This window comes from Anser brachyrhynchus (assembly GCF_964034855.1).
Source record: "Anser brachyrhynchus genome assembly, chromosome: 12".
NCBI lineage: Eukaryota > Metazoa > Chordata > Aves > Anseriformes > Anatidae > Anser > Anser brachyrhynchus.
The window spans coordinates 13,272,277-13,292,606 of record NC_137707.1 but is presented as its reverse complement, the minus strand read 5'-3'; the positions used below and the strand labels follow the sequence as shown (position 1 = coordinate 13,292,606).

At 56.4% G+C, this 20,330-nt stretch overlaps 2 protein-coding genes across 6 annotated transcripts in view; one reads left to right on the top strand and one right to left on the bottom strand.

Annotated features, from left to right (window-relative positions):
• The window catches only part of PDPR (pyruvate dehydrogenase phosphatase regulatory subunit), a 29,456-nt gene extending 14,297 nt beyond the window's left edge, over positions 1–15,159 (top strand). For 2 of the 3 annotated variants that reach the window (XM_080553184.1, XM_080553185.1), the window contains 8 exons: positions 412–567; positions 669–802; positions 1,182–1,330; positions 2,649–2,761; positions 3,143–3,237; positions 3,886–3,975; positions 4,232–4,414; positions 5,318–15,159. In XM_080553184.1, the coding sequence (XP_080409310.1) occupies positions 412–567; positions 669–802; positions 1,182–1,330; positions 2,649–2,761; positions 3,143–3,237; positions 3,886–3,975; positions 4,232–4,414; positions 5,318–5,722 (1,325 nt within the window). In that variant the 3' untranslated portion in view covers positions 5,723–15,159. The remainder of the gene's footprint in view (positions 1–411; positions 568–668; positions 803–1,181; positions 1,331–2,648; positions 2,762–3,142; positions 3,238–3,885; positions 3,976–4,231; positions 4,415–5,317) is intronic. The other variant, XR_013938703.1, reaches the window with a different exon arrangement.
• Positions 12,961–19,887, bottom strand: ST3GAL2 (ST3 beta-galactoside alpha-2,3-sialyltransferase 2). 3 transcript variants are annotated; one of them, XR_013938704.1, is made up of 9 exons: positions 19,785–19,887; positions 17,511–17,696; positions 16,946–17,395; positions 16,394–16,587; positions 16,108–16,287; positions 15,881–15,926; positions 15,669–15,788; positions 14,611–15,545; positions 12,961–13,710 (listed from the first exon to the last, which is right to left on the bottom strand). XR_013938704.1 is itself a non-coding variant. In XM_080553191.1 (8 exons), the coding sequence occupies exons 3-8, from the start codon at positions 17,279–17,281 to the stop codon at positions 15,372–15,374; spliced, it is 1,050 nt and encodes a 349-aa protein (XP_080409317.1). In that variant the 5' UTR covers positions 17,282–17,395; positions 17,511–17,696; positions 19,785–19,887; the 3' UTR covers positions 12,961–15,371. The 3 variants fall into 3 exon arrangements, 2 of the variants coding, with proteins under 2 accessions (XP_080409317.1, XP_080409318.1); XM_080553191.1 differs by having other exon boundaries at positions 12,961–15,545; XM_080553192.1 differs by lacking the exon at positions 19,785–19,887 and adding an exon at positions 18,948–19,386 and having other exon boundaries at positions 12,961–15,545; positions 17,511–18,856.
• Between the last annotated feature and the right edge of the window lie 443 nt (positions 19,888–20,330).

Here is a 20,330-nt window from a genome sequence, read left to right as displayed (position 1 = left end):
TGGATTAGATGATCCTTGTGGCTGTGGGCTCCCTACCCCACTACTGGTATTGTCTAAATGATCAGTGTCTGATGCAGTGTGCTGTCAGGGAAAAATCAAGCATAATTAATGCTACTCAGCATGGCTTCATGGAAAATAGAGAGTTTGGGTAAGTTATGTTGACAGTATTGTCATGAGACCACGATTATCTACAAATGTAAGTGTTCTGTGCAAATATTGTTACTCTGATTTTGCATAGCTATAAATGGATCAGAAGAGATTTGCTGATTTCAAAAAATGGAAAAGTCAGAACTGTTTTGAGGGAATTTCATTGGTGGTTCAGGTGTAGTAAGAATGCGTATCCGTAATCTGGAGTAAAATCCTAGGTAAAAATCACTACTTAACCTAATAACGAATCTCTGACCATTGCAGCCCTCATGTGTGATCTGAAGGTTCCCCGCTGGGACTTCCAGACCGGCAGACAGCTGCGCACCTCCCCGCTCTATGACCGTCTGGATGCCCAGGGGGCTAGATGGATGGAGAAGCACGGGTTTGAGAGAGTCAAATACTTTGTCCCACCTGGGAAAGGTGAGATCACGTTTTGTTCTGCCTAGCCCATCCATATTGGTCCGTGTTAGATCGTAGTTCATTCGGTTTATCAGTTGCCCTTTGATTCTTCTTTGCATTAGATCTGCTGGATTTGGATCAGAGCAAAACCTTTTACAAGCCAGACTGGTTTGATATCGTGGGTTCAGAAGTCAAGTGCTGTAAGGAAGCAGTTTGTGTCATTGACATGTCGTCTTTCACCAAGTTTGAAATAAGCGTAAGTACCTAGGAGGTGGCAAGGCATCAGCCTGGAAAGGTGGTCTTTATTTACTGTTGGCTGCTTTCAAACTCCTATTGAGGGATAGATAGAGAAGTCAGGCTGTACGGCCAGATTCAGGCTGCAACAAATATTTAGCTGAGATTGCCTTTTGTCTGTTGAGGGCCCACTTCATAGAAATACCAGCTCAGTCTGTAAATAGGGTTTGACCTTCGGCACCATGTGACCATTGTCTCCTATTATGGTTGAGAAGTCGGTGTCACTATCAATGTGAATTGAAAGAATTTGGGTCAGGACGTTGATGCAGTCCTAAACTGCCCCAGTTAATTTGCGTTGCTCAGACAGCTCGTCTGACTTCTCTCCCTTTCAATTCCCATAGTCCACGGGAGACCAGGCGCTGGAGAGTCTGCAGTACCTCTTCTCAAACGACCTGGATGTGCCAGTTGGGCACGTTGTGCATACCGGCATGCTTAATGAGAAAGGAGGTTATGAGAATGACTGCAGCATTGCGCGGCTGAGCAAACGCAGGTAGGTATGCAGACTGCATCTTTATCACCAGCCTCTACGAACCCCTTAATGAAGATCATAAATTCCACCCCCACGCCCTGTAAGGAAAAAAGAAAAGTCTCTATTCTACACTCATCCCTAATTCTGTAACTCAAATGAGAAGGAGCTCCCAAACTTATCTGTAGTCCCCATATCAGTAAGTGCAGATTTCTACAAAATGTTTGGCCTTCAGTTGTTGAGTTTCTCAATTGAAAGACAAATTTGTTTTTGGCAAATTTGTTCCAGTCATTACTTTATTGCTTAAGTATTCATTTAAAGAGCAAACTAAACATGTTTGCTCGCTGGCTCCTGACCAGTCTTTTCATTAGAGTTCCGTGCTGAAACACTTCTTTTTGACTGTTTCAATTTGCGTTGTGGTGTCGTTACTCTAGTTCTCGGCTCTGTGCTCACCCAGGGTTCGTTCTTGTGCTCTGTGATGCAAACTGACATGATCACAAGATCTTGTCCTTAGACTAAGCAACTTGGGCTCTGTTTGGCATTTAAGTAGAAAAAAAAATACACTCATGTTTAAAAACTATTTCATGGGTATGTCCCGGCCGAGCATTGGATTCATTTCCCTAGACCATTTTCTATGTATGCTGTCCTTGTATTGGTGTGAGGGCATTCTTCTCTGCTGCTCTTATAATTAGAAGCAGCTTTTCTTTCTCTTCTTCTTCCATCTGCATTCATGTGTTGTTTAAGAGCATTGTGTGCCTCTGTGTGAAACTGGTAGCTTTCCTCCTTGTTAATCACTTCTGCAGATATTATCTCTGTCAATAATGTACTTCAACTCGCAGTTGGTATGAAAGAGACTAGCTTGTTTTCACATATCAAGTGGAGTTCTGTTTTCAGAAACTGGTAATAATGACCACCATTGTGTAGGGAAAGACTTCGACTGAAACAAGAAACTGCTTTGAGAATGAAGCACTCTTCTGACCGTCAGAGTAGCCAGAATCACTGGTCTCGAAGAGCTGCAAATGCTCTCTGCAAAATGACTCTGACTTTGGGGCTACCTTGTGAACTTCCTGCAGAGCTGCCCGCATTCTGCTTCTGGTCCTTCTGCTGCCTTCTTGTCCCCAGGCTGCTGGTAATGCTCGCAGGCTGAGGCTTCCCGTCCTAACAGATCTGGTGGCGTTGATCCAGAGACATTAGTCGTGGTTTTTGTAAACCGGCTTATTTTGGTCTGGTGTTATCTTGGAAGCTGCTGAATGGCTCCGGTAGTTCATGGGCAAAGAATGAACTGAATCATCTTGTGGCTGTCAAGTTTCATTGTTTATTGGTTTCGATTTTTCTCTTCCAGCTTCTTCATGATTTCCCCTACTGACCAGCAAGTCCACTGCTGGGCCTGGCTGAAGAACCGCTTGCCTAACGACAGCAACCTGACCATGGAAGATGTGACCTGGAAGTACACAGGTAGGAAATCACTGAAAGCAGACCTTGTTATACAGCCTGAAGTCACAAATGGTGCCTTGTGCTGCGTGCCAATTAATTGTTTAAGCTCTCCAGAGTGGTGGCTGGGTCTCTTTTCCAAACGGTTGGATGAAAGCAGCAATTCAGACTCTGAATTCAGACTCTGCCTCCTAGCAAGCTGTGAGCTGGGAGACGGCTTTCCTTTCCCATGGACTGTCAGGAGACAGCCTGGTGACATAACTTTTCTTTCAGTGAACTTTAAGACTTTCCACAGCTCACAACTTCCCAAAGAGAAATAGAAATCCTTGCATGTGTATATGCAAGATAGACACCGGGTAAGACCTCTCTGTTCTCATCCTAATGGTGTTATCTTCCTCTCTTTAGCTCTGAACCTGATAGGCCCTCGTGCTGTGGATGTCTTGTCAGAGTTGTCGTATGCCCCTATAACTCCAGAACACTTTCCCTCTCTCTTTTGCAAGGTGAGTGGCTGTGCTTCCTTCCTCCTCACTCTGCTAGGTTTTTTGAAGCATGTGTGGAAGAAGGGGAAGAACAATGTTTTGGGTGGCTAGAGGTGAATTTATATTTATGTATAGATGCGCTGCAGTAGGTGAGTTAGGTTGGTCGTGTACTTGTTAGGCTTACTTTGTTACTTATTTTTCTTTGGATTCTGTGTGCTGAATATACAGGTAAATATGAATTTGTTTTCAGTATTCTTCTTGCTGTAGGCTTGGTGCCATTTGGTGTCTTGGCATATTTCATGTAATCAGTTCTGAAAGCATCAGTCCGAGGGGCAACTGGGATCATTGACTGTGGAGTCAGTGTCTCCTGTCGTGGTGAAAGGCTGAGAAGATAGCTGCAGTTCAGCTCCTGTCTTGTATTTAGAACACGAGCCTTTGTCCTGACCTAGTTCGAAGGCTTATCACCAAGTGATTGAGAAGCCTGGATAATGGGGTGTTGCTGTCTGGATTTTTACACTGAATTCTTCAGAAGCATGTGCCGGTAGTGAACTACCTGAGGGAAGGGGTAGAGGGCTAACCGGTGTGGATTGCATTATGTATTACTGTGTTCCTCCTGGATCTCTGTGCTGTGTTCCAGTTTGGATGTTTTCACCCCCTCTGATTCTGCAGGAGATGAGCGTGGGCTATGCTAATGGCATCCGTGTGATGAGTATCACTCACACAGGAGAACCTGGATTCATGCTTTATATTCCCATAGAGGTAAGAGTACGCTGTAGCCTCAGCTAATTAAAACAGTTGCTTGCATGCATAATCAGGAACACTTTTTCCATGCTGACTCAGGGTAACGAAGTGTCTGTTTTGTACCAGGGGAGTTTCCCCGCTCTGCCTAGTGCTCCAACTGGCCAGACCTCGTGCGCCAGAGACTGGGCACAGTAACGTCAGCGGTGGTGTGTCAGATGCTGTCGCTCTTTCCCAGTGTTTGTCTGCAGCTCTGTGTCTCGCCCTCCCTTTGCAGTACGCCCTTCACGTGTACAACGAGGTGATGAACATGGGCCAGAAGTACGGCATCCGGAACGCCGGTTACTACGCGCTCCGCAGCCTGCGCATCGAGAAGTTCTTTGCATTCTGGGGCCAGGATCTGGATGCCTTTACCACTCCTATGGAGTGTGGACGCGAGTTCCAGGTCAAGCTGGATAAGGTACGGTGGGAGGCTGAAAGCACCTCCTGCAGCAGGGTCTGCCATCGCAGTGGGTACGGGTGGGAGAGGTGAAAAGACTGCCGTGGATGTGTTGCTCTTCTGATGGAGCTGTAAGTGCATAGCTGTAACCCGTGTTCTTGTGCTTTGTAAAGAAATATTTGTGGTAGAAATAACGAAAATATTCTGCCCTCCTCCCTAGGCAGCCCTCCCAGTGATCTGTGTGATGTCCTGCTTTGCTTGTGTGCAATGTGCAGGGCAGGGTGCTGGGTACCTTACGGGTGCTCAGGTTTCTTTTTCCCAGCTGCTTTCCCGGTCTGCTGAAGCAAATGCCACCTGGTGCGCAGGCTGGCTTTTAATGAAGTTAAAAACATGAGGACAGACAGGGACAGGAGCTCTATTTGTACTGAAACAGAACAGTGTAGAGCTGTATCCTGCTCGTTTGTGGTGACAGGTGCCATCTCTGCCACTTGCTTGTTATCTTATTCCATACGTCTTTGTGTGAGCCAAAACAAATGCTTATACGAGATAAGTCAGAGAGGGGAATGCGCTGATGAGGGACACAAATTTCATATGTGGCTACGTTTTCTCTGGTTTATGAAATGTGGTAGCCTTCTGGGACCAGAAAAGTGGTGAAAACTACAATGGTGAAATGGCTTTCACTGCTGTAAAAACTAGAATGAATTTAAGGGCCCGCTTCACAAATATTTTGTGTTCATTAATACACTTGGCATCCGGAACAACGAACGTGACAGGAAACTTGTGTCTGAGCTGGGCTTTTTGTGCGCAGAAGCAGCCTGTCCTGCTGACTTCCAAGCTTCTCTTGACCTTGTGCTGGAAGCTTGTCTGTTAAAGCTCAGCAGCTGCCGTGCTCCTTTATCAGCTGATGCTTCCTTTCCTCCCCAGGGAATGCAGTTTGTCGGCCAGGAAGCGCTGCTGGAACAGAAGCAGAACGGCGTGTACAAGCGCTTTACCATGTTCATCCTCGAGGACCACGACACGGACATGGACCTCTGGCCCTGGTGGGGCGAGCCCATCTTCCGCAACGGCCGCTACGTGGGCAAGACCACCAGCAGCGCCTACAGCTACACGCTGGAGCGCCACGTCTGCCTGGGCTTCGTGCACCACTTCGACGAGAAGACGGGCGAGGAGCTGGTGGTGACAACCGACTTCATCAACCAGGGCGAGTACGAGATCGACATCGCTGGGCAGCGCTTCCAGGCCAAAGCCAAGCTCTACCCCTTCAGCTCCCTCTTCACACACCGTCGCCGCAAGGACGAGGTGGAACTGAGCGGCTACCAGAGGGAGTAGAGCTGAGCACAGACCCGCTCCTCTTCCCAGGCTGGAGTCTCCTGCCACCATCTTCCAGTCCTCTCTCCTCACCCCGCATATTTCTTTCTCTTCCTTTCTTGTCTTGCCACTTTTAAACTTTTTCCAGCGTGTTACATTTTGTATATTTTAAAACTTTAACTTCCAAGCTTTCTCAACCCTGTCCGTCTCCCTCCTTCAGCCCTTCGCTTGCCAGGCTCCCCCGTGCCACGGTGGGTGGAGGGGAACTCCTTCACGGGAAGGAACTTCCAACACGGGAAGGGTTCAGGAGAGCTCCTGCGGACTGCAGCCCTTCTCTTCCCCCTCCGGTGTCAGGCGTGGGACAGCAGGCGTCTGCTCAGCGCTCCTGGCCCCTCGGCTGAAGGCTGGGACTTCCCCTTGCTCCCCACAAACCACTTTGTAGAGGGGTCGGTGCGTTGGCGCGCGCAGCAATAGTATGATCAGCTACCTCACTGGCACAAGGCAAAGCGCCGTGTGAGCAGCAGCGAATGGACAAGTTTGGGTATCACCCAGCTTGTTCACCATTTATCCACCGTTTTTCCCTACCAGGGAGTCGAGTAGGTTTACCCGTCAGATCCCTGGGGTGACAGTAGTGCTGGTAAGTTTTTCGTTGTTGTTCGGGTTGGATTTTTTGCCTGGGGTCGCTGAAGCTAGACGGCCTTGTATAAACATAACCGAAGAGCAGCATGTGTGTTTTACTTCTGTAAAGGAACGGGGTTGGGTTTTTTTATTAGCAAAAATACTGATTTCTAACAAGGGCAGTTGTTAGTGTTTAATGTTGATAGCACTGTTGAAATGCTGCTTCTGTTTCAGCTGCACAGTGTACAGTTTCTGTGAATATTCCTTCACTTTCATTTGTGTGTGTGTGAGTCCATCAGGCTCGTCTGGCAGGGTTCACGCAGTGAAGGCGAGTTTCGTGTAAAACCTGTGTTTGTTCGTGGACCTTGAGCAGCAGGAGGGGATGACATCTTGTGGCTTGGCTGCCTGCGGTTGTTCCAGAACTAGAGGAAAACCCCACAGCACTCGTCTCAGCTGTGGGGCTGGGACTACCCCGAGAAACACGGAGAGGTTCTGGTGGTGACAGCACCTCGGCAGCTCCTGTGGGGCTCGAGGAAGCTGTCTTCTGTTCCCTCCTCAAATCTGTTGCACTTCTTTTCGTAGCACCTCACCTGAAGGGAGTGAAAGAGGGGGGTTTGAGGGAGTGGAAGTTGGGTTCCGAATTGCCTCAGGTGGTTCAGGGGCTTCGCCCCTTCTTCGGGTGTCAGCGTGCTCCGATCCAAGCACTGATGCTGTAAAAAACGGGGGGTGCTGAGCTGTATCGCACAGATTTATGCCTTTCCCTTCCCACTGTGAGCACAATCAGAACCGAAGACGTTCTCTGTTTACTGGAAGGAGACCTGTTGGGTGTTTTCCCTGCCTCTGGCACCCACGTATTCATCGTCTTCCTGCTGCTGATGATTCCAGCGTCCTTCAGGAGTTTAATCACAGCCTTGCACTGAGGCGAGCCCTGTCAGCACAGGGAGCACTTTGTAATCTAGAACCTCGTGGGGCATTTTCTTTTCCGGTTAACTGGTGAGCATCAGCAGTGTAAATATGAGCTCAAAACCTCTGCAAGTTCTTGCTTTGAGTTTGTTTTCTGCTGCTTTAGTTGCTTTAGGTCTTGTCTTTGGTCTGCCAGCTCGTGATCGAGATGTTCTCAGCGCACAAAAGGAACTGGATGGCCCTAAGGCAAGAAGTGTGAAAGGGAAAAACCTTTACACCTTAAGAACAGGTTGTCAGAGCAAGTTTCCCCCTTCAGGGAGATGCAGAAGCTGTGAAACAGCGGTGGAGAATCGGGATAGGGCATAGGATGAAGGGAGAAGGAAGGGTTCAAGCCAGTGGGGTAACAGGTTGGATGTAGATGTCACTTCTTTGAGTGTGCTCTCCTTTGTAAACAGTGAATTCCTTTGTAGCATCTGGCCTCGTTAGGGATTTCAAACTAAACTTGAAATGGATGTGCAAAAATTCACAAGTCTTTGCAGTGCAGTTGGGATGTCGTGATCCCACTGTGCCCGTTGTGGATGCGTGTACCAAGGAGGACCTCTGCCCTACCGGCACGTTACCTGAAAATCGCGCACCGGGGCTCTCGAGGAGGATGCCTGTCTGTCCTCTTGTCCCTCTGATGGCTTTCTGGGACGTTGCAGTGCCTTCCTTTCCCAGGGAAAGAGGTGCTAGGCTAAAGAAGAGCTTTCTGCTCAGTGCTCAGGATGCGCCTTAGCGCAGCCCTCCTGATTAGAGTTCGTGTGCCACTTGTCGCTGGAGAGGAAAGAGGCTTCCTCGGGAGAACGCCGAGTGTTTGGCTGAGGTGGGCTGAAGTACTGAAAGCAGCTGCTGGAGAGTTGCCAGCGAAACCGCTCGCTCTGGTGAGTTATAATTAGTTCAGAGCGAACCAAAAGGTCAGCAGCGTGTGTCCTCTCGGTGCTGAAGCATCGCTTCAGTTGCAGCCAGGTTATATTCCTTCGTGTGATTTTTCTTTCCCCCCTGTTTTATGGGTGCCCATTAGTCCCTCAGATAACTTGTGATACGGTTTTCTCTTCCCACGGCAGTTCTGACAACAAAATTGTGTTCTGTGAGCTACTTCTGCCATTATGCCTGCTCAGGTTTATTTTGTGTCTGCATCTATCAGTACCAAGAGCAGAGAACAAGAATAAACGCGCATCGTGCAGTAGGTGTGGCAGTACTCTGCAGCGTTACCCTGCTGGTGGAGGCTGCTGGCAGCGGGCAGTCCTGCGGCTCGCAGCTGCCTGCTCCTGCTCTCCCTGTGACAAATTCTGTTTCTTTTATGTCTGAACCCGGAGGCTTCAGCTGCTGCTCGAGATTTAGTCTGTGCGACTTCTGGCAGGTATTTCTGGCCTTACCGCGAGTCGTCTGTCTTCTCCAGCTTGGGTGGCAGTCAAGGGGACAGCGGGATGGCAGCTTTTAGGACAGGGCCAGATGCTGGGGCTGAGCGAGGCGCTCCTAGCGCGCTGCTTTCTTCCAGGGCATGAAGCAGGGATGCAAGAGTGCTGCCTTCGCCTCGTGGCTGCAAGAAAATGAAAGAACATTTTCGTGCTTGAAAATGAAGAACAAAACCAACTGAGGAGTTACCACCTCTAGTACAACTTGAGATTGGAAAACTGGACATCAGACCTTTGGAAGCTGCTGTGACACGAGCTTAATACCCGGCATCCACGGCGCTGAATGGTGCGGGCTGTAAAATTACACGCCGTGATTAGAACTGCCTTAGAACGCTTTCTGCTGAGACAGGTGATTTGTTCGTGTTCAGCGTGGTAGGACTGCGAGCTGCGGGTGGGAAACACTGAACCAGCACCCTCTTGTGAAGGGGATGGGGGCCTCGTGCTGGGGCAGGAGCAGGAGGAGCAGCAGCACCAGGAGCAGCAGCAGCAGCAGGACGGTGTGCACGCACTGCACGTGGTGGTCGTAGCGGTGTCCGGTCTCTGAGTCTCGCTTCCCCAACGTGAGCAGCCCCGCGGGTTTCCTCCATCCAGGCACCTTTGCCAAGACTGAGGCTTGAAGGGAGGTTGGCTGGAGTTTGGTATGAGAAAGGAATTCATCTTTTTGGCTGAAATACTGTAGGTGGAGCATAACCTACTTTAGGATAACCGTGTTACCCTTCAGTGACAACCATTAAACGTGCCCGTGGTGTGCTCTTGGCACGTGTAGGTGTGCTTTGTCTTCCCCAGAAGGCAATATTTGCGTGGGTTTGGTGACAGAGTGGTGCATCCACCCTGCTGCGCAGCGTCCCTGTAGGCCAGGAAGGTGCTGCTTGGCCGAGGAGCGCAGGGAGCCTGCGCCAGAGGCAGGGCTTTGTGGGCAGCCCGCTCCAGCTCCGCTCAACGACTTCTCCAGGCGTGCTACGTGGCCTTACCCTTGTTGTGTCCTTGCCTAAGCTCTCGTAGTTTTTAGTCCCCGAGGGGGTGCTGAAACGCTGGAGTAAAACTGGTGTTAGAGGAGAAGGACTTTATTGTTCATATTTGGTGGCCTGAGGTTAAAATTAAAGCTGCACATTCAGAAATGTTTTATGTTCCAGGAGCGTGTGCTGTAGTGATTTTCCTGTCTGTCTTTGCCAGGCTTAATTCCTCCTCGTCTGCTCTGTGCTGACACCGGTGTCCAGACCTGATTGGCCTTGCTGGTGCAGTTGTTGCTCCTCTGTTTGTGGTGAGGAGCAGAAGCCGTGTGCCTGCATCTCCAGGTCTTGGTGTAAGCCTGGGTTTGGGTTCCTCCTTCCTGTAGCTGCGCTCAAGCTGCCGCAGGTCTCGTTGCTTTTCCCCTGACAGCCCCAGCTCGGCGGGTGCCGTAGGACCTCTCGTGCGCAGCGTTCCTCTCTTCACCCTGCCCAGCGCCTCATTGCCTGAGCCAGCTTTGCTCTAGATCTGTCTCTTTGCATCAATTTAAGCTCTGCAGCTTTTAGGTGGTGGCACCACCCTTCCTCCCACAGGCTTGTGGCTCTGCTGCTAGCTGCCTTCGCGCTGGGACTACAGCCCCGTCCCCTGCAAGCCTCTTCTTGGGGCCTGGAGAACTCGTTGTGCAGGAAGCTAGACCGAGAGCCAGATGAGGTGAAAAATAACACTATTTTTTTAAATCATATCCTCGATTTAGTGCAGGGTAAGCTCCAGGCGGAGCCAGGGCAGCGTTAGCTAAGAACCAAGCAGCAGGGCACGGTTCCCAACATCACTTTTCCCCCCACCGCTTCTCCTTCAGGTGGAGGAAGCCGTGCCCTGGTGGAGGTGGTGGGGAGCGCATATGGGGTTGCCCCAAACTCTTGTTTCTCCCCGGTGTGTTCCTGCAAGCAGCAGCTAACTGTGGCGGTGCAGTGTCCACCTGGGGCTGGCTGTAGCCTTCCAGCACGCTTTAACCAAAACGTTTACATTTTGAGAAGAAATGTACAAAACAAAAAAGGCAGTTTTCCATGTTTGGAAAAGAAATTGCTTGCAAGGGCAGACGCCTTTCTTGTTTCAAACAGAACACTTTGCTGGTGGAGTCCAGCAAAAACTTCATCACCTTCGGGTTTGTCTTCCCAAATGTATTTATCGTCATACTTGATCGGCTTGATTTTTTTTTTTTTTTGCCCACGTCGGGATGCTTTTTTGTTTTAAGCTACCTTTTCCTTAAGTGATTGTTAGGGCAGGTTGTTTCTTTTATTGTTGCTGTTGTTTTTAACGTTCAGGCAGGAAATGGGGCGTGGGGGAGAAGGGATTAACGTCACCAGACGACTTCAAGCTGTCCCTGAGAAGCAGTTGAAAATTTTCTTTGCACTTTACACTTTCCTTAAGCGTTGTGATTGTAGCGTGCTTAGAGCCCTCAGCGAGTGCATTCGAGGGAGGAAAAAAAAATCTTTACATATTTGTAAATGCCTTAAGGCTTTTAGGCTAGGTGTTTGTGCACTGCCTGTGCGTGCCGCTTGACTTCTTGCTGTGCTCGGGGCGCACAGGGCAGCCTGGGAGAGCCTTGGCAGAGCCTCGGCGCGAGTTCCTGTTTCTACAGAAGTGGATTTATTCAGGATATTGCCCGTGCTATAGCAGGTTCAAGGGTTTCTCTGTGCCGGGGACCTCGTGTCTGCTCAGATGGCCGAGATTCCTCATCTCCTGCTCGTCGCAGGGCTGAGCTGCGCTGCTGGCGTCGGGATGGCTTCTGAGCTGGCGGTGCCTTGGTTCAGGCACCCTGCCTAGTCCGAGCAAGGCGTCTCCGTGAGGAGGATTGGTGATTTATAATGAAAGAGGCTCTGGAGGATGGCGCTCGTTAATATTTATTGGTTTGTCTGAGCTGGTGACAGCTGGCCATCCCACGCACGTGCTTGACACCGGCTTCTCCCACCAGCAGCGTGGCTGCATGCGAGCCACCAACAACGGATGCTCCGCTTTGCACGGACAGCAACATGTCCTGCGTCCTCCAGCCGGCAGAACCTGAGGCAAGTTCACTTCGAGTCCCTGTTTTAACCGAGAAAACACTTCCTAGTGCCTTATGCTTGTGAATGTCGTGCAATGGACGTGGCTGAGGTGGGCCAGGTGAGGTTTCCCCGACCACTGCGCCTGTCGCAGGGCAGCCAGCAGCTGGATCCCGGCAGCGCGGCAACTCTTCCAAATCCCTTCGACTGTAGGGCTTGTGAAACATCACCCCGGGGTCTGCCTCGGTGAGCAGCAGCAGCACCTCCCCTCCCTGGGCTTCGGGCTCGGAGGGGTTTGGGGGAGGCAGGGGGGTTCTGAGGGCTGCACCCAGCTGCAGGGGTAGGGGCGGAGGTTCCCCAGCGCACACAAAGGGGTGAGCTCGCTGCTCTCCCCCGAGGCCGTGTTATTACGTGTGCTGTATTTATATTGTGCTTTACTTCATTTAATATTTTGGTTGGCTTAAACGTTGCTAGGTTTGTATATTAATAAAGAGGCGTTTTAACTACTTCTGAATTGGGCGGTTTGTTACACGAGAGCCTTCTGTTACCCGTCAGGATCCAAACCCCTCAGGTGGCTTTGCCACGAGGACACAGGGTGGTCCCCTGCTGCAGGGGCGCTGGGGCTGGAGGAAGCCCCTGGGGCGGGTGGTGCATGGCCCCAGAACGCTGTGTGGGGTTTCAGCCCCCTCTGGCTGATGGAGAGCCCCAGCCCTCTGCCAGCACCCAGCTGGGGCAAACCCCCTGGAGGTGTCAGAACACAAAGGGTGAGTTTTTATTTATTTTTTTCCCCCCCTCGTGCTTCCCTTTCAGTGGAATTTCCTTTTGTTTCAGCTTGTGCTCGTTGCCTTTCCTGCCAGGATGCAGACAGGGCTGGCTCCTGGAGCAGCCCTAAGCACACAAGGCAGGCTGAGTGAGAGATGCGGCCCGCTGCAGGGATGGAGCCAGCCCACTGCCCCCTGCCACGGGGAAGCTGCTGCAGCACCCCAAAGCCCTGGGGAAAATGCTTGGAAACCTTTTTCAAGACAAATGCCCACGCAAATTTTAAGTCCCAGCAGGAGCCAGGGAAAATCTCTCATCCATCCTCCGCTGGAGAGCATGCTCACGGCAGGTTGAAGCAGCCCCCTGTCACCCCCTGCCTGGGGCAGGACAGAGATCGGGGACTGGGGGCTCTGTCCTGTGCCCTACAAGTGACCCTGACCATTTTTCGGGGTCCCAGTGGCAGCTGCAGAGCAGTGGCATCGCCCAAACACAGGCTTTGGGCAGGCAGGGCTGGGGACACGAGGAAAACACAGAGCGGTTCAGATGCGTGATTTTTATTGACAAAAAAAAAAAAAACAAAAAAAAGTTGGTTTAAGACAGTTGTGTGCAGAAGTACCCACGTAGGCAGAAGCTACGGGACCCCCCCAGCCGTGGCACAGGGCACGGGGCTGCCTCTCCCAGTTGGGCACCGTGTGATGGAGGCCCCCAAAACCTTGCTTTCTGCCTCTGTGCCCCCCAAAACGGGCACCCCCGCCCATACCCTCTGCCTACGTCTCCTCTATGTACAGTACAGTGGTGCTCATAGGCGCAGCGCCCGCGGGGCGTGCAGCATGCTCGTGCGTGGAGTGGTCGCGAGTCCTCGTGGCGGGACACTTTAAATAATAACACCAATAATAATAGTAATAACAATAATAAAAAGGGGAGGGGGGGGGGGAAGGAAGTTAGCCAAAAAACTGTCGGATGCTGGCACGGTGCTGCCGGCGGGCTCAGGACCTGGCGCCTCCTCTCGCCCCGTGATTGTCTGGCCCGGAGCAGGGAGCGGTGCTGGTCCAGCCCCGTCGCGCCGGATCCGTCCTCCCCAGCCTCTGCCCCGCACCCAGGAGGTGCCCGGAGGCCACCCCGTGCCCCCCAGGAGGGGAAGGAAGAGGAGGAAGCCCCGGGGTCGGCCTCGGTGCACCCCAACCTCACGGGGCAGCGCGGCAGCGGGCTTGGTCTGGCGCGGCCGACAGGAGATGGTCAAGGCACTCATTGTTGCTCGTGGTTTTGTGATTTTTGTGGTTTTCTTCCCCTAAAAAAAAAAACAAAAACGGACCAAATGCGAAGGCAACACCCCAGGAGGGCGCAGGATGCGTCCTGGGGCGGCTTCTACCAAAACCTGCCCAGAAAAACCCCTGGAATTGGAGCCCCATGGGCAGAAGAGAGGAGAGGGCCCAGCCCAGGTGCCCCGAGCCTTGCACTTCACGACTGCAGAGAGAAACCTCAAAAAAATCAAAAAAGCAAACCCCATGGAAAAAAATAAATCAATCCAAAGCAGAGAAACAGGTAAGGGGCTGCTACAGAAAAGCCAGATGTGAAAGGAAAAAAACCACCAAGCCCCCAAAGCTCCCTGCATGATCGGTCCTCAAATAACTGCTGCAGCAAGGGTGCGGGCTGGGCTCTCCCTCAGGTGGAGGCGCAGGGTTTGTGTTGCCCAGCGGCTCCATGATTGCCTTTGTCTTGAGCTTTCCAGCATGTCCCAACCCCAGCTGCTTGATTGCCCCAAAGAAAGTGGTTTTAATTACACCACCAGGAGGCTGTGCCCCCCGTGCCCCCTGCCTGTGCCACCGGCACCAGGGAGCATGGTGCTAGCCATGGAGACCTGAAACTCCCCATCCCAAAAATCCCACGCCTCGCCCGCCGGCGTGAGCAGAGCGAAGACTTTGGGTTTCCAGCTTCTCACCAGAGACGGCAAACGGGGGAACAACAAAAGAAAAAGCACGCTTCGTCCACCTGCTAAAGCCAGCCCCCACCTGCCCTTTTTCTGTTCTGAAAGGGAAGGGAAAGCCTGCTCCGTCCATAGCCACGCGCCTGCTGCCGCACATCGGGGTCACCATAGTCGGGACATGGGTGCTGCAGAGGGACCGGGCTGCCGCTGTGCAGGTCTCAGCTGCCAGATGCATGCTGCCACCCACCCCAAATTTCTCCTAACCTTAGGCAAAGAGCGCCCAGGACGCCAGCCCCGACGCAGCGGGGTTGGCACGGTGGCGTCCCCGAGCCAGCATCCCCACGGCGCAGCCCGATCTCAGTGCGCCGCAGCAGGCTCCAGCAATGGGACTGCGAGAGTCCAACCTGCCCTTCCCGGGGCCATGGGATTGCAGCCGCAAAGGGACATCACCAAGCGAAGGGGGGAGAAAAAAAATCAAATTAAAGGACGAAAGCAGCGGCGGCTTCCACGCCCGGGGACAGGCAGAGCCGGAGGAGGTGGCCGTCGGACACCAGCACGGTGGCACGGCCCGGCTGCGCCCTCGGGGGCTGATTGTCACTTTGCCCTTGGCTCGGGCGCTCCCCGAAGTCGCCGGGCTTCAGGTTTTTTTGTGTTTTCTTTTTGTTTGTTTTCATTTTAAAAAGAGCAGCATTTGGTTTGACTGTAAAGAGATGCAAGTTGGGCGCTCCCGCCAGCCTGCCGGGCGCTGAGTGCGTCTGTAAATCCTCGCTCGGCTGAGACGGGTTCCTTAATAACAATAATATTAAGTAAAAACCCCCAGAACAACAAAAAGTCTCCTTTTTCGCTCAAAACCTGATTGGTCACAGGCACCGAGTGCCACCTGGGGCAGCTCCATTGGGCCCACGCTGCCAGCCAGGGGCTGCTGGCGAGCACCCATGGGTGCCGGGGGGCCACCCGCTGCCGGCCGGGCACTGAGCCCCGCTCCTTGGCGTGGGCGAGGTGGAGGACGCGCCGCCGTCCGGCCCTCAGTTCCCCCGGTAGACCTCGATCCTGCTGGTTTTGGCCAGCATGTCGATGATGTGCGCCTCGAAGTCGGCGTCGTGCACCCCGGTCTTCCTGAACTCGCCGGCGTAGCGGTTGTTCTCCCAGTAGTGGTGCCAGTTGCCCCGGCTGTCGGCGCCGAACCCGAAGACGTTCACCTGCGGGGCGAGAGTCAGCACCCAAAAATAGAATAAAATAATAAAAAAAAAATTAGCCAGCCCTGCGAGGTGTGGGAACAAAAGCCACCTCCCGGCAGGCGTCCCCGTGCCACCGCCACCCACCTCGTCGCAGACGTGCAGGGCGAAGAAGAGCACCAGCATGCCGGTGGAGGGGTAGCGCCCGTGGTGCTCCGTCCAGCGGTCGTGGATGTACTTGAAGAAGGCAGGGTTGTAGATCTGCACCTGGCGGGGAGGGGAGAAGGGATGCTGGCTGAGCAGCCTGGCACGCCGTGTCTGTCCCCGCCCCCGGCGCAGAGGCATGGTGCTGTCCTTACCTTTTCCTTGTCCACCCGCAGGAAAGGCTTCACAGGCGCGTAGGTGCTGAGGACAAAGCAAGAAAAGCAGAGGGGATGGAGGAGATGGGATGGAGGAACCCAACGAGCCCCAGCCGTGAGCATTCGCCACTCCCAGTGTGGGACAAGAAGGCCCCGAGGCGATGCCACCTCTGTGCGTGACGTGAGGGACGATGACGGCGGTGCCACCGGTGCTACTGGGTACTTACAACCTGATCTGGCCGGTGGAGAGGGCGCTGGCGATCCAGAGCAGGTCCAGGGTCTTGAAGGGCACCAGCACGAAGCTGACGTTGGCGGGCAGGTTCTTGGCACTCTCGGGGTACATGAAGTGGTGCGTGGTCCGGCCGCCCACGTCCCCCTCAAAGCCCACCGTGGGCGCCTGGTTCATCCTGGGGACAGAGGCGGGCGCTGGGGCGAGGAGGGGCCGAGCGAGCCCCCCAGCCCTGCCATGGGGGGTCCCGCTTTTAGGCCGCATTTTCTCCTCCCAGACCTCACCTCATGATGAAGTCGTGCCCGTCGATCTCGGGCCCGTAGCCAGAGCCGCGCAGGTTGCCCGAGTTGCCCACCACGGCGCAGCGCCGGCAGTGGCGCGGGTCGCGCCAGCGGTAGGGGTTCTCGCCCGGCACGATCTGGAAAAGCTTGCTCAGCACCTCCTGCGTGTTGTGGGACTTGAACTGGGGCTGCAGCATCTGTGGGGCGACAGGGAGGGCGGCGGTGGGGCGTCAGGCAGGGGGCGGCACCAGCAGACCCCTCCCCACCGCTCCGAGACAGCGCTGAGTGTGGGGGGCTTGGCGGTGCGGAGATGCCGCAGGATCCCGAGCGGGGGGAAAAGCAGGGTGGTGAGCAAGGGAGGGAAGCTGCAAGTGGGGAAAGGATAAAAAAAAAAAAAGTCAAAAATAGGGAAAATGAGGCCCAAAATGCTGGGCCTGCCCCACGTGGCAAATAAATCAGCTCGGAGCCACTCGGTGGCCATGGATGCAGGGACGAGGCGCTGCCCAGAGGAGTTTCCAAAGCACTTTGGACCCCGCACCCTGCGGGGACACTCACCATCCACCACCGCTGGACGTCCGGCGGCAGCTCCATGTTCTCCTTGGTCCACACCGGGGAGACGCGGCCGTCGTAGCGGCTGTCAAACCAAGCCGCCGCGGTGTCGGCGGCGTCCTCGGGGCAGCGGCGGCAGGCGCAGCCCCTCGGGTACAGCCCCCCGTGGCCGAGCCGCCGCACGCCGGCGTAGCCGGGCACCAGCTTCACCCGGTGGATGCCGCCCAGCCCGCCGGGGTCCAGGTAGGCGATGCTGTGGTGGGAGTAGGTGAAGAGCACGGACATGACGAAGACGAGGAGGAAGGCGGTCGAGAGGAAGCAGAGGCGCAGCGAGCACTTCATGGCGGGTGGGTGGGCACGGCGGGCGCCGCTCGCCTGGCATAGGGCTGGGGCGCGGGGCGGGCACGGGAGGGGGCCGGCAGGCACGGGGTGGAGGCAGGCGGCCGGCGGGGCTCCCTGTGGGGTGCAGAGATGTGGGTCACCATGGGGTGGGGGCACAAAGCCCAGCCCGCGAGGCCTCGGGTGCCAGGGGGGCTTTGCACTGCTATGGGGTGGGTTGGAGCACTCTTACCTGCCAGGGCGCAGCTTTCCATCCGCCTGGCGCGGCGTGGCACGGCGCAGCACAGCTCGGCACGCCGGGCTCAGCCGTAGCTCCGCGTCCCTGTGGCTCTGCAGGCTCGGGGACCCGTCCCCAGCTGGCTCCAGGCTGCGGCAGCGCTCATCGTCCCTGCGCCGGGGACACCTCGGTGACAGCAGCCTGCAGCGGGAAGGGGGGACGTACGTTGGACCCGGGATGCTCCCCACAAAGCCCTCGTGGGGATAAGGGTAAGAATCGCCCCGGCACCGCGGCCGATCGCTTTGCAGAGCCAGCTGGGCGCTGGCGGCACCCTGCCTGAATTATTAACCCGCTTGCAAATATTTGCCCAGGCTGCGAGAGGAAGGGAACCGGCGAGCATCCTCCCGCCCTGGCGCTCCGTGGGCATTTCCCTGCCCGCAGCCGGGGGTGAAGGCGCCCTGCAGGGGCGTTTCTGCAGAATTAACGCCCGAAGCAACCAGCCCTCGGTGAGCAGGGCATCGTGGCCACGGCGCACCCATGGGTGCCACCTGCCCTGGGCGCCCCAGAGAGCGTCGCCCATCGCATCGTGATGGGGTCACAGCGGTGCCCGATGTTTGCAGCAGGAGGAGGAAGGGAGAACCAGGGTTTGGGACCGACAGCGCGCCGAGCGCCACGTGGCGAGCCCCGGCCAGGGTTCAGGGAGCGGAATGGCGGCGGCACCGCGAGCCAGCCTCTCGCCCGTCAGCACCGCCGGCGCTTCTCTCCGGGACCTTCCGCTCGCAGCGCAGCACGAAGCCTTGCCATGGGACCCCACCGAGGGCAGGACGGGAGAGGAGGAGGGGGGGGTGCTGAGCGCCTGCGGACATGGGTGCGGGGTCCCACCAGGGGGTCCCACCATGTCAGGGCCCATAGGACCACCAGGTTGGGTGCCACCAAGTTGGGTCCCACCAAGCCACTGGGTCAGGTCCCACCAAAGCTACTGGGCTGGGTCCCACCAGGTCGGGTCCCACCACGCTGTCGCGTTGGGTGCCACTGGACTGGGCACCACCAAGCAACCAGCGTTGGGTCCCACCAGGTCAAGTCCCAACAAGTCACCAAGCTTGGTATGACCAGGTCGGGTCGCACCAAGCCACGGGGTTGGGTACCACTGCATCAGGTCCCACCAGGTCAGGTCCCACCAGGCCATCAGGTCGGGTCCCACCAACTCGGGTCCCACCATGCCACCAGGTCGGGTATGACCGGGTCATGTCCTAAGGCACTGCGTTGGGTCCCAGGGGCTCAGCTCCCACCACGCCACGGGGTTGGGTCCCACCAAGCCACCATCTCAGATCCCCCTAAGCCACGGGGTTGGGTCCCACCATCTCAGATCCCCCTAAGCCATGGGGTTGAGTCCCACCACGTTGGGTCCCAGGGGCTCAGCTCCCACCACGCCACGGGGTCGGGTCCCACCACGTTGGGTCCCACGGGCTCAGCTCCCACCAAGCCACAACCCTCACCCCGCAGGCAGGCAGCAGCCACTCAGAGCAGGGGCTCAGCACCTCCGGCACCCCCCAGCACCTCCTTTCCCCTTTTGCCCCCCACGCGCTGCACCCGCTCCGTCGCCCCGAACACCCGCGGGGAGCCCAGGGCCGAGCACGCCGGCGCCGCCACGGTTTGGCCGCGGGGCCGGGGAGCAGAGGTGGCGTCGCCGGGGGGCCGCGGGCTTCCTCCGGGAAGAGGAAACGTGCCGGGGCCTCGCTGCTCCGCGGCCTCCCCCCGGCCTCCCCGCCGTTTGGCCCCAGTGCGGGCACCCCACGGGGGGGGTGTCCGTGTCCGGACGCCCCCGTCCCCGTTGAGGGCCACTGTGTGAGCCTCGTCACCCCGTTAATTAGCACGACGGGTGCCAAAAGGGGACGTGGGGGGGCACCCGCAGGGGCGCTGCGGTGGTTTCGGAGCCCCGACCCCAAAAAACAACGGGGGGGGGGGGGTGCATGGTGGGGGGGTGCTGGCCCCCCCCGGGTGACACGGGTGTCCCCAGGGACGCTCGCACCATCCCCGTGCTCACCCCCCCATACCCGTGTGTCCCCCCACAACCCCAGCACCCCCCCGAACCCCCCCCGGACCCCCTCAGCCCCTCGCCCACCCCGGGGGGGCTCCGGGCGCTCTCCCACACGGACCGCGCGCCCACCCCCCGTCCCCCCCCGTCCCCCCGTCCCCCCGTTCCCCCCCTCCCCTCCCAACCCCCCCAGCCCCACACCCGGGGGTCCCCCCCCGATCTCCCCCAGGCCCCCCCCCGGCCCCCAGCCCCACCTGGCTCCGCTCCGGGCCCCGCCGCCGCCGCCCCCCCCCGCGCCGCGCCCTCCGCGGGGCCGGGCCGAGCCGAGCCGCGCCGTGCGGGGGGTGGGCCCGGCAGGCTGGGAGCTGTAGTCCGGGGGGGTTGTGGGACTTGTAGGAGCCGGGGCGGCGCCGGGACCCCCCCGGTACCGCCCGGAGCCCCCCGGTACCTCACGGAGCCCCCCCGGTGCCGCCCCCCGCTGCCCCCCCCCCCCCCCCCCCCCCCCCCCCGCGGGCACTGGGCAGCCCTGGCCGTGTTTCCGTCAGGCCCCGCCACCCCCTGACGCAGGGCTGTGTCTGTTTGGGACGTTTTGGGGCAGACCGGTCTCCATGAGCCATTTTGGGGCAGAATACTCGAAAACCCCTATTTTTACCCCTAGCAGACCCCCGCCCCCCCAAAACTTGGTCGCTGCGCCTTTAAGCAGCCCTCCCGCGGTGCGCGCTGGGAGCTGTAGTCCGGCGCGGGCCTCGCCCCCGGGCTGCGCGGCGCGTGGGCGGGGCGCCGCCGGACTACAGCTCCCA